This window comes from Abrus precatorius, unplaced genomic scaffold (genome assembly GCF_003935025.1).
Source record: "Abrus precatorius isolate BTA unplaced genomic scaffold, Abrus_2018 Scaffold10, whole genome shotgun sequence".
Classification (NCBI taxonomy): Eukaryota; Viridiplantae; Streptophyta; class Magnoliopsida; order Fabales; family Fabaceae; genus Abrus; species Abrus precatorius.
This window is the reverse complement of record NW_020874292.1, coordinates 34,274,733-34,292,153: the sequence shown is the minus strand read 5'-3', so window position 1 is coordinate 34,292,153 and position 17,421 is coordinate 34,274,733. Positions and strand designations below refer to the sequence as shown.

The window sequence follows — 17,421 nt, the reverse complement described above, 5'->3', positions numbered from 1 at the left end:
TTTATATTTTATTTAATATAAATTTTTATTAAAGTATGAGATTAATTAATTTAACATTTAGTTTAAATTTCTTACGAAGTAAATTAAATTTATAAAATTTTATATAAAATTAAAATAATTAATATTATATTTATAAAAAATTATTAAGTAGTATAAATATTTAAATATAATGTTTAATATCAAAGATCTAATAATAATGTTAGTAACATATTTTTTTTTATATATATAATTTTAGTCATATAATTTATTATTAGTTAAAATTTATTAATTTAAAAATAAAAAGTAAAATACACGTGATTTTAGTCAATGATAGATAGTTAATGATAGAGTATATGTCAGAGCTGGCATTATTTATCATAATTTAATTGAAGGTTGAAATTTGAAAGAAAAATATTACTTTTTAAATAATTGATAAATTTATATAATTATACATACGAGAAAGTATAAATTCATATTATATGTGCAAAGTAATATGTATACGCTTTCATAATTTACTGGTTGGGATCCGAGTGTGCGCGTTGTACTACAAATAATTCGAAACTTTTCAAAATATTTTTTTTAATAATTAAAACGAAAATATTGAATATTCCTTGTTAGCGTCTTCTTTAGCAAACATTAAACTACTTTTTGCATAAGAATTAGCTGGCAAAACAATATAAAATAAAACAAGAAAATGGGATTAATGAAAAACAAGTTTCAGTGAATTAGATGTCAAACATTTAACTAAAGGCAAGACATGTCTCAAGACACTGAGATTGTATATGAAATTATTTACAGATCACTATGTTGAATTAAATCAAAATACATTTGCTATATCCATAAATATAAACAGTATGAGCAATAATATATTATTTTGTAATATTTGTTGGCTAAAATTTACTTAAAATTACAACCCTTTTTTCTCAACTAAAATAAATTAAAAAAGAAAAAGAAAACTTGGCGATTGCTTGAGTATATGATTGAATCTCTCTATGGCACTCATCAATAATTAAATCAAGATTCCTCTAAATAATTGAATCAATTCCAACATGAAGTTAGGAGGTCCGAAAGTGTTTGTGTTGAATTATATAATCTGCAATTATTGGAGGATTACCAAATCTTGAGTTTCTTTTTGACGGATTATGCAGGTAAAGCTGCATAGAAAGCATATAAATTAAATCGACTAGTGCCACTATATCAGCCTAACTTATGTATGTGTACCCTTAACAGTACCTGACTTATCTCTTCTTATTTGAACCCTAATAAATAAAGGGCCGAAAGAAAACAATGCATCAAATAATATTATTCTTGATTTAAATTAGAAGCGATGAAAATAAGCTGTCAAGTTAGGAACTGTAAGAGTTTGAAACTAACTAATTAATTCTTGAGTTTAAAATTTATGTATGATCTAATTACTTAATGTAGACCATTTTTCAAAATCTGATCTATTTTACTACTAGGTTAGGCCATAAATCTAACATATTTGTACCCCTTATTACAGTAAAAAAGGCCTTCAACAAGCAAATGACTAATACAATTAATAAAGAGAAAACAAGGAGTGATTTTGTGGCAGTGTATTTGATCGAAATTCAATAGCTAAATATGTACGCATACCTACTAGCCCTTAAGGATCCCTTAAGAATTAAGTTCTGAAAAGGTGCGTAAGACAGCTTGAGGGCACTCTCCGTTGGAAGAACAATGGGTGGGGACTTTCTCGGAAGTTCTCAGCCTTCACACACAGCTATGGGTAGTTGCCTTTGCAAAAAGATAATGAAGAACGCACATATACTAACTCGAAAAACATATACTATGTCAAGGAAAGCTGAAAAGGCAGAAAGAAAGCAAAGCCTTCACAGCGTGCTTTGTTAAAGAGAAATCTATACGGGTACAATGTACGGGCTCCAACTTTACAAGCTTAAATCTATGCTCGTTCAAGTAATATTATTAACTGGTTTTAATGCAAATTACAGACTCATTGCATTACTAACTAAAAATATAGAGGCTGCTAAGTTTTACTACCTCACATCATGTCTGAACAGAAAAATGAAAAGATTAATATATATTTTCATACATCTAGTTCACAATTGATAACATCAATTAAGACTGAGTCCATTATTACTCTAAAATGTCTTTCTTTAAATAATTTTATAGAAAACTCTTTTATATTGGTTAATTAAATTAATAATAATATTTAAATAAAAAGTGGTAATAGGTATTTAAGAATGAGAATAGATACTCCTCGTCAATTAAATACGTACCCTTTTTATATGTACATTCACATGTCCTTTTTACTTTCAGTTTGAAACTTGAACTTTACATAAATCATTAGTTGTTTTGTCTTCTTTTATTTTTCTAGAGGTTTTCAGTCAATAATTCCTAAAAAAGAAGAGTAATATTTACTTTTATTATTATAATATAATTGATAGTTTTTCTTTATTTTATAACTCCATATTATATATATGCTGGTGCTAACCTGATCAAAGGGGAATTGATGGAGGCAATCCTCAAGTGTAATTGTATGATCAAGAAAAGAAACTAACGCAAAATTTATTCTATTTGTATCTTTTCATGTTGTCATGTTAGAAACTGACGTAGCATTATCATATGGTAATCTTAGGGGGAAAAAAACACAATTTTTTATTCAATAATAAAGATACATCATGATTAATTGTGAGATTTGCTAAATAAATTTGATAAAAAGATAAACATTTTTTCTAACGTAACTGCATCATATTACTTAACTTCATAAGAGGATTCAAAGCTTAGCTTAAATTTATTTGTCAAGTTTGCTTTACTTTAATTTTGAGGAAATAATTGATTTTATATTTTTAAGAGCTTTAGAAACAGCTGTTAAATAAGTAATTAATTTTTTAAACAAACTAATCTAAACACATAACTAATGGTTTTATTTTTTGTTTTGCAAAGTAAATTAAAGAATGGAAAGAGAAAAAAGTATATAAAAGTTGTATGTAGATCACGAAATGTTGCAAAATGCTTGTACTTCCTTTTAATTGAAGTACTGAGTTCTAGAACTTTGATATAAAGAAATTCACTTTTTATACGTGTCAGTAACTTTATATGTTCGCCATTTAATCTATGTATTTTGATATCACTAAAAAGGTTTGCCGTCTCACAAGCACTTAGTATGATGAAACTCTTTCACTAATATCATAATAACAGCTGATTAATCAGATTACGGTGTAAATATAGTAAGTGATGAAGATGAAGGGTAAATTCAAAAAGCCCAATATTGAAGAAAATTCCGTTTAATTCACATTATATTTAGCGCATGCCACCTTACACCTCATCAGAAAAATACAACAGGTAGATTGAACAAAATTAGGAGTAAAAGCATTATTCTAATTCTGTAGGCATTATTTATACATATAAGAAAAAGAAGGCATCTAGGGAAGCAAAGTGACAATAATAGTAACAAAAGCAAAGTTGGGCTCTGTATCACCTAGCTAGGGAAGAACTATTGCGTGACAATTCAAAAGTAGAGGACAAGAATGCTTATGCTTCTTCTGAGTTTTACAACCAAGATAACCGTTCTTATTAATAGAGAATCATTACACTATTTTTTTATTTATCTTAAAACAATAGGTGATCTGATAACACCATGAACTTGCCACTCTATAAATACCAACATGTGCTGTATGCCACTTACAACCTAGATACACAAAACTCTCAACACAAACATTCTTGAAAGTGTACACTTAGAAGGGGTTGTTTGTGAGTGTTGATAGTTGAGAGTGACACTTGACTAGCAACAGAAGAGAAGAGTTAATGGGAGCCAAAAGGTCATCTTCTTGCTCTTTTTCGAGTGTATTCAAGGCGTGTTTCTCAAGTGGGAGTAGATATGATGATTATTGGGAAGGTAGTGGGAGTGGAAGAAGGATATTTGCAAGTGATGAAGATAGAGGGCATTGGGTTGCTGAGCCTGGTATTGATAGAAAAGCCTCTGATTTCATTGCTAGATACTATGCCACACGGGTCACTGACTCTGAGCGCCAATTTGCCCCTTGAAATTCCTTCTTGTCAACCACCAGATGCTCCCACATTTGGTTGTAGTAGTGATATGCTTTTGGGTGGGGGGGGGGGGGGAAGATCCAATTCTTGTTAGCTGAAATAATGTGGTCATCAATAATGTAAAAAATTGATTCATTGTTATTATACTTTTATTTGTTTTAGTATGTTCACTCTCCACACTTTTTAACAATCTAAATATGGATTCTTATTTCTCCCCGAAATTTCTTTTCTCTTTCCATGGAGTGGTGCACGACTGCTAGTTTGTCCGTTAATTTTATGCAACATTTGATACAAAAGGAAAGAGATAAAATAATAAAAAGAGGAGAATGTGATGAAATAAGAATAGTGAGATACAGAGAAAAGTAGTATAGGAAAAGGGTTACAAAAATTTGTTGTACGAATAATATAACTTTTTTCTAATATATATACGTTTATTAACATATTTAAACTGAATGGTTGTACTTTAACAAGAAAGGAGATAAGTTCTAAGCTGCGTAAAATTTTGATACATGTCGTACTCTGTTGAGAAAATATGTTCCTCTTAGCTCCTATCACAGCATGGTTTCTGTTTTGACCTTTTGAGGGCAACTGTGTATATTACCCCCAAACTGGCTCGTGTAAAATTAAATCAGAAAGGAAAGTCCAATCCATACATTGAATGGCCAGGCACATAATCTATTATAGTTTTCCAACCGATGGATATAATTTACTTATATATTATTTGCACAAATTTTAATATATGTGGTTTCTTGGATCAGCATTTATCATGGTAGTTTCTTTCTTACTTGTCTTCAAGTTACACGTACAATTGCATTACTAAGCAAGGTTAGCTATGCAAGGAGGAATGAGGTAAGATTTGTAGAAGTTAAGGTTGTTAACACAAGATGTTTTGTTGTGGATGAACAAAGGGAGCAACAAAGGATTCTTGGAACTTAGGAGGGGCACTTTATGGGCTGTGTGACGATTTTGATAGGAGTTTTAATGAGAGTGACGAGTGGGTGTAGTCCTCGAAATAAAAATTGGGAAAATAAGAAAGAGAGGTTGAGAATGAAAATGATAGGGATGAAAGTGACAATATTTTTTTGTTTGTATTCAAAGCACTAAATTGTCAAATTTTAGAAACAGTTTAATTCATATTACCTAACATTGCATCTCATTTATCACTTAACATGTATATTAGCCCTTCCTTAACAATTAACTGTTCTACGAATTAAAATGACTAATAATTATATATGTTAAAGTTTAACATGACTATTCTTATTTTGGTAAACCATTCAAATGATGGAAACTATGGCAGTTTTTTCAAACATAAAAAATAATGTGATTAGTTTTATTGAGTTTAAATGTAGTATCAAAATTGAAGCAAAATAAATTATTTTTTATTATTTTATTCAAATTAATTATTGATTTTTTTTACTTATTTTTTATGATATATATATATATATATATATATTAAAAAAATTACCTTTATGTGATCTTTAAATTTATATTAAAGAGTGATAACTTAATGAAGTCTAAAATTTGGTAAATTTTTTGAAAAAGAAAAAACGAGATGTTAGTTAAAAGAGTGTAACTATAAGAGAATTATGGATTTGTTAGTAAAAGAGAAAAAAAAAAGAAAAAGATAAACTGAGAGAATGAAGTTGAAAATATGAAAATATATATAAAATTTGGAAAAGATTTTTTATATTAGTGTAAGTTTAAAATTTTTTACACTTAATCTGAATTTTTTATTTAACTTAAATCTAACAACTAGTGAAGTAATAAATTATAACTCGTTAGATTTAAGTTAAATAAAATATTCAAATTAAATGTAAGAGTTTTTAGACTTATAGTAGTGTAAAAAGATTTTGTCTCACAAAATTTAGATACTTTTATAAATCTAAACCACATAAGTCAGTTAATATCACTATAAACAGTTTAACTATCTTTTTTTAATATTTATAATACATTATATATATTGAAATTTTAAATTAAATTAAAATAAGCCTTTATTTATTGATCTACTTATTTGATGATATATAAAGCCAACATACTACTTATTTACATAAAGTTATAATAAAAATAAGTAACTTAAATTTTATATGAAAATATAATATAATATATATGTATATATATATATATATATATATATATATATATAGGTTAAAAGTACAATTTAATTTGATTTTAGTAATAAAAATTAAAAATAAAATCAAATTACAACTAAAAATAATATAATTTTTTATTTTTTTATTATTTTAGGTTTTTTAATTTTTAAAATTGATTTGACAGTTTAAAAAATAATTTGTTTCAATTTTTTAATATACACAGATAGTATACAAGGACGCAAGGCAATTATGTGACTATTTGAATTGATTTAAATTTATATTTATTTTAATATTATTAGTTATAATTTTTATATTAAATTATTATTATAATTTTTTTCATAAATCTTTGAATACATACTGTATATTTTTCATTTTAATCTAAAATCTTGATATATAATATATTTAGATAAAAAAAATATGGCACATAACAGTTTTGCTTGACCCCAACATAGAACATGAAGAATCTTGATATATAACTTTTATACAAGCATCAACGTGGCAAATTATGGTAAGGAGAGAATTTGGAGTACGGAAAGTACTCATGTACATTGTCTGTAAGTTTTCCCCTCTATCCTTTTTATGTGATCAATGCTCTGTGTCTCCCATCCTGTCACGTGGCTTACTTTTTTTCACTATATTCCAAGGCCAAGGTCCTCTTTTTCAAGACAACAGAAGAATTGCATACAGATTTAAAATAATGGATAATGCTAAATAGTACGAAAAGGAATTTGTGAGTTGTACACGAATATTTCTGATTGGATAGCTTTGTTTGCCATTGTCAAAATTTTCCCAATTTCCGTCTTTCTTCATTTGGTTTATGCCCTTATTGCATGTAAAAGTGTAGTAAGATGGTTGTAAATTATTTCAAATTTTTATGAGTTAAAATAATTATGAACAATAATGTTCAAAAGTAAGTTGGTTTGGTAATTTCATCATCATCTTAGACACAATTTTGTTGAGGGGTGATCACAGAATAAGAATAAAAACGTTACAGAATGTATAGCTCAATGTTATCTGTTTAAATATATTTGACATCATAAAATTTTCCAATCATTGACAGTGGCTTGAATTCTAACATTTCATTTTTTACAAGAAACTAATTTGGTGAGGAAAATTAGTGTCTAACTTATTTTTGGGAGTAGAGTTAGTGAGCATGACAAAGAAAAAAAAAGAAGAAAAAGAGAAAGAAAAATAAGAACTGTTTTGGGAATTTCTTGTTTTCTTTTTCTTTTTTCTTTCTTCTCGTGCACACTGCATTTTGTGGAGCTTTCACTGAATGTAGATAATTGAACATTTGGTGCAATAAGCAGTGTAGAAGAAGATATGGTGGTCCTGACGAGTTTACATTTATGAAAGTTGAACTTTGAAAAGTGTGGTCCAAACTGCTTGATGCTGCTTATGTTGTATTCAATTAAGAAAGACAAGAAACTGAAGATATGCAGTTCTGTTAACGTGGAAAGTAACATCAATTAATTTTGGGGGCATAAATATTATGGGCACATACATGCAACAAATCAAAATAGATATGCCGCATCTGACCGGAATATGCTAACTACACATAGAATGCAGATGTCTACAAATTCCCACAGATAAACTTGCATCTTTTTCAGTTTTACTCTTTCAGCAAGTGTAAGAAATGGAAGATTTAAAAATTGGCTTCGTACCCTCGAGTCAACTTAGTTGGTAAAGTGAAAGGACATGAAATGTGAATTTGTAAGGCCTATTATGAGCCTTACTTTGAAGTCTTGACCTAGGAAAAAAGAAAGGCAGCTTTTGGATATTGATATTGATATTGATATTGACATTGACAATTAGAAATTTTATTAATTACTTATGATAATTGGGGTAAATTTATTATAATATTGTAAATTAAAAATAATTTATTATTTTATAGTAAATCTGAAACAAATTTTTAATTTGGAGTTTTTTTGTCACGTGAATTAATTTTTTACTATAATGGCTGGCGAAAGTAATTAATTTTTGAATTTTTTATACAAAATATGACTTCTTAGAGCGGTTAGTTATGAACCGCTCTCATAACTCTATTTTAGAGAGCGATTCTTTATGAACCGTTCTGAAATTTCAATATTAGAGAGTGGTTCATAAGGAACCGCTCTTAAAAGTCATGTTAGTGAGCGGTTCCACATGAACCGCTCTCAGAAGTACATATTAGAGAGCGGTCCTGTCGGAATTGCTCTCTTAGATTTAAAATGGACGGCTGGGGAGATTTTGATACACGTGGCAACATCTGAGATGATTCGCGCTGCTACTGGTGAAAGTTTATTTCGCCTTACAGTTATCGAAACCGTTCAGGCATTGTAATTATATAAAACTAAATATAGTTTACTTGAGTTAAATAAAATTATATAAAACTAAAAATTGAGTTAAATAAAATAAATATATAAAACTAAATATAATAATTTATACTTAGTTTGATTGTAATAAATAATTTTTACACCTATAATGAAGTAAAATTTTAAAATTGTAAAATTTTAAATGCAGTAATCATAATTTATATAAAATGTATGTATAAAATTTGTATGTAAATAATAAAATTTTTTACTTTTAAAAATGTAATATTATTTATATGATTATAAACTAAATGTAATATATGTAAATTTAAATTAGAAAAATGAAAAAATAAAAATATAATTAAATTTTATGCTAGTAATTAGAGTTTTGTATTTATATAAAATTTATGTAGATTTAAATTAGAAATATAAAAAAATAAAAATGTAATTTAATTTTATGCAATAAGTAGAGTTTTGTATTTAAATAAAATTTGTATGTAAATAATAATATTTTTTACTTTAAAAAACGTAATAGTATTTATATAATTATAAATTAAATGTAATTTATGTAGATTTAAATTGGAAATATGAAAAAATTAAAATGTAATTTAATTTTATGCTAGTATACACCTGATTTTTGCATTTATAATACATTGTAATGAATATAATATGATGTCATTACAATGTGATAATGATTTGTTAGAAAATTTGTTTGACCTTTATAAAATATGTATTATTAATATGTTAGTAAAATATAAATTATTATTATTGAATGAAATTTTTTTACTAATATTTTTTATTGTTGTATAGATGGCATCATCTTCACAATAAAGTAGGGTTATTAATCCCGGACCAGAAGATCCATCAAAATTAACATGACTAACATGACTTTTGAGAGCGGTTCAAATGGAACTGCTCTCTAATATTGAAATTTTAGAGCGGTTCATAAGGAACTGTTTTCTAAAATTACTACTGAGAGCGGTTCATAAGGAACCGCTCTCTAAAATAGAGTTATGAGAGCGGTTTTAAACTAACTGTTCTAAGAAGTCATATTTTGTATTTTTTGTGGCGAAATAGATATTAAAAAATTCAAAAATTAATTACTTTCGCCAGCCGTATGGCAAAAAATTGATCCACGTGACAAAAAAACTCCAGATTAAGAAATTATTTCAGATTTGCTATAAAATAATAAATTATTTTTTAATTTACAATATTATAATAAATTTACCGATGATTGGTCCTGTAAGAATTAAATTCATATTCTTTAAAGATGCGAGTTCAATTTATATTCACGGTATAATAATCTTGTTAACCTTCAAGAAGATTATTTTGGTATAATTTGTAGTCTTTAAGTTTAAGTATTAGTTAATGTAGTTGTATTAAATATATAATGAGATTTATAAAGATTTTTTAAAACACTTTTTAAGTCTTCACTGATTTTAATAAGCTCTAGAGATCCAACTAACCTAAACATTCTGTAACAAAAAAGAAAAGAAAATTTCTTAACAAGTGCAAGGTTGGTACAATGTAAGTGCAAACTTATAACAGTAACTTGCATAAAGGAAGTTTGTCCTCTTGTGCTTTCTATGGGAAAACCATCGAACAAAAGTTGAATGGAATCACCACTAAATTTACATGAGAATGGCTAGATGTCAGAGCATACATAAATTAGAACACCATTCCAGCATCTTGCTTATCAATCAATGTCTATCCTTGGAATCATAAGGTTCTCAGTTCTGGTTTTAGTAAAACAAAGTTACTTTCAGCGCGGGAATACTACTCGATTATAACAACTTAGTTTTACATTTTTTCAGTCGCAAATATATGCTATGTACCTAGTAAGCTAGAGCTGAGAAGACTGTCAACTCACTGATACATGTTTCACTTTTTCCCTATATATATAGCATAACATTTGAGAACCTTGTTGGATACTTTGGAGATATATTGTTCTCTTATGAAGCACTTCAGATTCTTACTTAGCTTGTTTAGTTGGTCTTGAACCAGTAAAAACATGCCCTTCTACAAACTGATGGAATCTGATTTGAAGTTATCTGTTCTAGATAAACAGATAGATAACAATTATATCATGGGATGATAAGTCTAATGTTTTTATTATTTTGCAATGTGCTCATTTCAAGTAGAGAGCATCTTGGATTTGTATATTAGTTTACTTTAGTTGAAATTAGAATAGTTCCTTCCAATGGCCAAAATTAGATGCATTCCGATGGAACAAACATTTAATCTACTAAATGATTGTTAAGACCATACTGAAAGTAGTTTCGCTGCTGTAGCTTGTAACTCATCTTTCTTTAAAAAATGTACCACGCTTATATGTCAATAAAATTAATCTTAATTTGTCTCTATTCTTGTTGGTAAACTTCACAACAATTATTTGTGAATTTGTACTTTTTATTGGATTAAATTGAGATGATGAATTTGATAATCCCAATCAAACTCAATCTAAACCAATTATCATTGGTATGGTGCTTGGTTTCATAATTGTTTTTCTTGCTTTAGCATTTAGACACATATATCTTCACTGTCATATTGAATCATTAAGCAAACCATATAGGTGGATTTGAACACCACATTAACCTAAAATTTTAAGGTAACAGGTTGTGGGATACCCTCCCACAAATATATTACCCAATTTCTCTGTTATCAGTTAATGTAACATCTCTTTATTTATATTTAACTTCAAACACTTGTCCTCATGGTATAGTCTCTTTTTTATTTTTTATTTTTTTTCTTTTACTACCTCGTATAAAACTTTTTTACTTGTAGAACCTCTTTATTTATACTTTACTTTAACACCCGCCGTCAAATACAAGTCTCCAGAGACCCAACTTCATTACTTGGTTCATGATTTTTGAATCACTTCCTCTCTATATCTGCTTAGTCTTAGTAAATAAATAAAGTTACCAGCTGTAAAGTTGTCATGTCAACTTCATCCTCTTCTTTTCACTTTCAACACCCCCCCCCCCCCCCCCCCAAAGTATTAATAACGTAGACATTTATAATTTACTATTGTTATTTTTCTCCACCTCATTTTGTTCTCTAACTTTATCAATAATTGTTAAATTCTTTTCCTTTTTTTAGTTTTTAAGATACAGAAGTTTCACATCATATACTTTAGTTACATGTCTATCCTCTTCTTTGCTTCTTTCTCTTTCATTCTGACCTAAACCATTTAATAATAATAAAAAATTAATATCGAGGTTTAGGCAAAATATATATATATAAAGGAAAAAGCATCTTCAGTCGGAAACAAAGTGATAATAATAACGAAAGCAAAGTTGGGCAGTGTATATATCGTCTAGCTAGCTAGCTAGGGGAGAAGTATTGCGTGACAATTCAAAAGTAGGGGACGAGAATGCTTATGCCACTTTCGAGTTTTACAATAATGACATAACCATTCTTATCAATGATATCAGGGAATCCTTACCCTCCTTTTCTATCGTAAAACATTAGGTATTATGGCATATACTCCACGTGACATTAAACTCTATAAATACCAACACCTGTGTCTATGTTACTTACAACTTAGAACACAAGTACTATTGAGAGAACTAGAAGGGTCACTCACAATCATAAGAAAGAGGTTGAAGAAGTGAAGAAGCGTATTAAGAGAGGGAAGAGACAATGGGAGCCAAGAGATCATCATCTATTTGCTCCTTTGGCAGTGTATTCAAGGCTTGTTTCTCAGGTGGAAGCCATTACAGTGACTATTGGGAAGGTAGTGGGAGTGGGAGAAGGATATTTGCAAGTGATGAAGATAGAGGGCATTGGGTTGCTGAGCCTGGCATTGATAGAAAAGCCTCTGAGTTCATTGCTAGATACTATGCCACTCGAGTCACTGACTCTAAGCAACAATTTGCATCTTAAAATTGCCTTTCTTCATTGCTTAATTTCCATTATTGGAAGTAACTTTGTATCTTTTATTTCTTTTTCTATGACATAATTGATTGGTTCCTACATGGATCACTCCCCCTGCTGTCTTCCAATCCTCCGATTGTTCATTGGAAAGTAGTGATGTGTTTAATTAGCGTATGGATCCAATACTTTGTTATCGGAAATAATATGATTCTCTATATCTATTATAATAGTTCTTTTAACTATAAAATTATGCATGATAAAAATTTATATATCATATATTTTTATTAAAATTATAAAATTCAATGTATTAATATAATTAAATGATTGCCTACATATTTTAATAAAATAATTATTTATTTTATTTATTATTTTTCATATTTAAATTAAGGTTCAATTAATTTATTTTTCTTACTCATATTTTACTTAAATATTTTTTTCTTTCACCCATCACTTTTATATTATATCTATTATTTTTATTTAAAATAATAAAATAATCTTAAAATATTTTTTATTCTTTTTCAACATAATTTATGCATAAAATATTATTTATATCAAGAAAGACAAACAAAACTATCAATCAGAAAGCTCCTTTAAAAGAAAAGCCATCACACATTCTTATACTTGGATGGAATAACTTTAAATAAATGTTACTTTCACCAAAATGACTTATTATATAATTAAAATGTGTACAACACGTTTAATTTTATGGCATTCATGAAATGCACAAGTTTATATCTCGTTATATACTGAAATTGTTGTTTAAAATTCTTATGTGGTTAAAAAATTATCATTTGAAGTTTACTTTCGATATTTATCAAACTTTCACATGGATGTGATTTAGTTATTATTGGATTATGAATTTAATAGTTGTTAATAGTGTTATTTTATTAAACTTTATATCTAGTATCATTTAATATTGGCCCTTAGACATATATAATAGAATTTTAAAGCTTATAATGTCTACTATGATTATATAGCCCCAAACCTACCTCTTGATTTGAGCGTTAAACATTTATATATGTATATATATATATATATATATATATATAATTTTGTATATTTTCTGAAAAGAAAATCATTTTGTTTATCTAATTAATAACATTTTCACCTTAACATTTTTCTCAATTTATTTATCGTAGAAAACATAAGATTTTTTTTCAAGAGAAAGATGATACCTTACAATGTTAAGAATAGCTATCACAATTGTGCAAATGAAACTAGAGTGAAATTCAAATGTCAACACATGCAAGGAGTGGGGCTTTTCAATTCTCACTATTCTGCTTTTCAGATAAGATCTATGATGCATGGTGGGGCCTTTGCCATCCATTAACTTAATTTTATTATTATTGTTGTTTTAAAATTTTTATCCATATTCTGGTTAACACTTTGATGGCCTAAGATTTAAACTGATGGTATCATCGGGTGCTAAACCCTTTAATATGTTTAACTAAAATTTTCATAACTTTGTTTTGGTGTTCTTTAATGTAGCGTTTGGATATCGTTTTTAAACACTAGAGACAGAGATATTGAGACAATAATGTTTGTGTTTGTATATTATGTTTAAAAATAAAAACAGAATGTGATGTATTGTGTCTTATATTGTGTTTAGACATAAAAATTAGGATAGTAGTTTATGTAATTTTTAAAAATTATAAGAAATATTTTTGTCTTTAAAAGTTTACCCTCTGTATCTCTAGAGTTGAGACACTAGTGTCCTTTTTTTCAGAAGATACAATGGTGTCTTTTAAATTTGTGTCCTGCATGTCTTTTGTGTCTCTATCTCTCCAGCAAGACACTAGCTAGATATAATACACGTGCTTCTGTGTCTCTGTTTCAGTATTTCTGTCCTACAACCAAATGCTATCGAAGTGTTTTTTATTGTGTTGTAATTTCATTTTACGAATAATTATATGTAATTAAATTTTTAGTATAAAAGTTTACTTTTATTTCTCTAAACCGCATGCCTTCATAACTTAATTTTCTTGCTTCTAGTTAACTCTTAGGAAGTAAGAACTATAAAACTCATTAGCTTCCTTTAAATCAAAAGTGAGGAAATGAATGGGTAACTGTGAGCTTCAAGGAGAGGAAGAGAGAAAATTTTCGTACCTAATTGGAGCGAGAAATGCACAAAGGCTCACTTATTATCTCTCTCTTCCTATTTATCTATCTATCTATTATTTTTGGGATGTCCTCACTCTGTATATTGGGCTTGCACGAGGAATTGAATATCTCTTATTTTTTAACTAAATTTCCTTTAAATTGTCTTTCTCTTTTTGGTCGAAAATACTTCATTCACGAAAATGGAATGGCAGGCCAAAGCCTAAATTATATTATAAGTTGAGTTAAAAGTATTAAGCTCAAAGGATCCTTGACTCAAGCCCAAATCTGCCCCTCTTACAAGCCTATAATAAATCATGCCCACTAGGCCCAAAACAAAGGTTCAAGTTTACCAACATTTTCACTATGGCTTGGATACATGGATTTATTCTAGCATCCTTATTTCTTACTTCGTTGGATTAATTGTCTATCATGAGCATATCATGATAGACAAAATATTAATTCTCCTTCCTCCATCTCATGAACCCTATCATGAGCATTAATTTCCTTAGTATTTATTGTCTTGTTTACGATAATCTTTTTTCTAAACGAAGAGTATTTCTTAATTGCTCTAGAGAAATGTTGTCATTTCCATGTTGAAGAGTCTTTTTAAAGTCTTTCCACGAAGGAAGAAGGTTGTCTTTGATTGAGGAAACAATGATGGTTTCATCCATATGTATGTTATATTGTTTGAAAATATTTCAAAATATGCTCAATCTTATGCATTTGTTTCATAATAGATTTTTCATCAACCATTTTATAGTAATTGAAATGAGTAACAAGAAATATCTTACTTAATGTTTCTTCTTGGATGTGTCTTGCCTCTACTTTCTCCCACAGTTTCTTTTCAGAGATTGAATCTTGGTAAATATCAAAGAGTGAGTCATTAAGTTTGCTGTTTTTACTTGCATTGACGTAAAGGGTGAAAGAAGTAAAAAAAAAGAAACTTAATTTTGAAAAAATATATATTTTATTCATATGCAGAGTAACTATCTTTATAAAACAAATCTAAAATGGAATTAGTAGGTAAAAATTATGTAAAATAAATTGAAAACAAAATTGGTAGATAGAAATTACGAATAAATTATTTCAAAAAGAAAAAACAGAAACAAACTTAACGTAACAGTTAATATAACTTTTATTTTAAATAACATAAAAATCGAATCTGCAGATTTATTAGGATTCAAACAGTTATATCATCAATAAAGTTCATTGAAAATGTGTCTGATGCATATGTAGTCTTTTTCTAATTTTAGTCATTGTTTCTCTTTTTTCTTGGGGCTAGGAGTGGTGAGGAAAAAAACCACTTTCAAGGCAGTAAGAAGAAATTTTATTTTCTTTTGCACTTTAAACGTTTTCTAATTTCAACACAGTCCTTTGTCAAATCTTTAGAAGAAGCCATTTACAATAAAAAAAATATATATATTTAAGCCTAACGATTGTTGTTTGGAATGGATCTTTGAAGAATAAAAGAAGTTAAAAAAAGTATGGACAACCTCTTTAAGGCGTAAATACACATTTTTTAAGCTTAATTTGCCTCCTTCAATAACTCAACTCGGATGCAAAATAGGTTTGGTGATGTTTCCCTTTAAAATACAATTAAGAATCTTGAATGTTTTTTTGTATTTACACAACAGCTAAGGTCGTGACAGCTTTAGTGTTTATAGAATAATAGTTATGTTTGTTATTTCTTATACATTAAAGATAAGACAAATGAATTTCTGAATATATTGAGATAATTGAATGAAAATTGAGTCTTTTTATGCATGTTTCATGTGCTTGAAAAATGGTCTTATTTGTAGACATTTTGTGTTTGACCACAAAAAGTTACACTATTTCAAGTGGTGTCTTGTTTACGAAACAAAATAACTATTTATAAATGAAACAGTACAATTTTTATTTAATTCAAATAAATCATTACTACTTTTTATTTAAATGAAGAAATATTACATTTTATATTGTGGAAATATCTCACAAAGATTGCTACGCATGGCTACTTCAGTGTTGTGTTTTCCTCTAAACCTTCATCAGAATTTCATCCCTTGGAAGTAACCTGTCATTGATATAGGGATTTTACTAGTATTCATCTTGTCTTTCTTTGAAATTAAATTCCATCATGCTGAAATACCAATAAATTAAAATCTCTATTCGGGTCAATACACGTAGTTGTAAACTACACATCAAAAATTTATCGACGAAGAGCATAAGATTGAAATGATCCAATGAAGTGTGATAATCCAAATTGAACCAATTATAATGGTTTTGGATTGTGGTTCACTTTGCATTATTCTATTTCCGTAGGCATTATTTGTATAAGAAAAAGAAGGAATCTATGAAACAAAGTGATAATAGTAACTAACAAAAGCAAAGATGGGCACTGTATCACCTAGCCAGGGGAGAAGTATTGCGTGACAATTCAAAAAGTAGAGGACGAGAACGCTTATGCTTCTTACGAGTTTCATAATCATGGTATAACCATTCATATCAGTCATCGGTGATGTAAAGAAACAATAATAATGTTGTCTTTATAACAATTTTTGGGATAGTTTTTAGTTATTTCTTTACTTTTTAAGTGTTGTTTTTTAAATTTAATTATATTAACAGTATAAACAATTTTTATGCTAATTCTTTGACAATGTAATTTGTAAAAATCTTTAAACCGATAATACACAAAAGGCAAAGTAATTCATATTTTAAAATTAATATATGCATAAGAAAAATAATCAATATATATAATATCACATCAATGTTAATTTTCAGCCATTTAAACAACAGAACTGTTTCAAGAATCCTTAGTGCTTACCCTCCCTTTAGATCATCAATTAAAGGTTAGGTACCTACCATGTGACCACCCACTATATATAAAAGCAAACAGCTCCATGTATGCAACCTACAACCAAGATAAACAAAGCACTTAACAAAAACACAGAAGCTTAGAGCTCAATTGTATATCCTTGAAAAAACTATAAGGGGTTGTAAGTGTTGACAGTGACACTTGCTGGCTCACACATCGATCAGCAAAAGGAAAAAGGGTGAAAAAGAAAGAGAAGATAGAGACA

General features: G+C 28.1%; 1 protein-coding gene across 1 annotated transcript; it reads left to right on the top strand.

Annotated features, from left to right (window-relative positions):
• Positions 1-12,031: 12,031 nt before the first annotated feature.
• On the top strand, positions 12,032-12,274 carry LOC113853253. The gene has a single exon (XM_027483775.1). It carries the CDS (start codon positions 12,032-12,034, stop codon positions 12,272-12,274), a length of 243 nt encoding a protein of 80 aa, XP_027339576.1.
• The last annotated feature ends 5,147 nt before the right edge of the window (positions 12,275-17,421 follow it).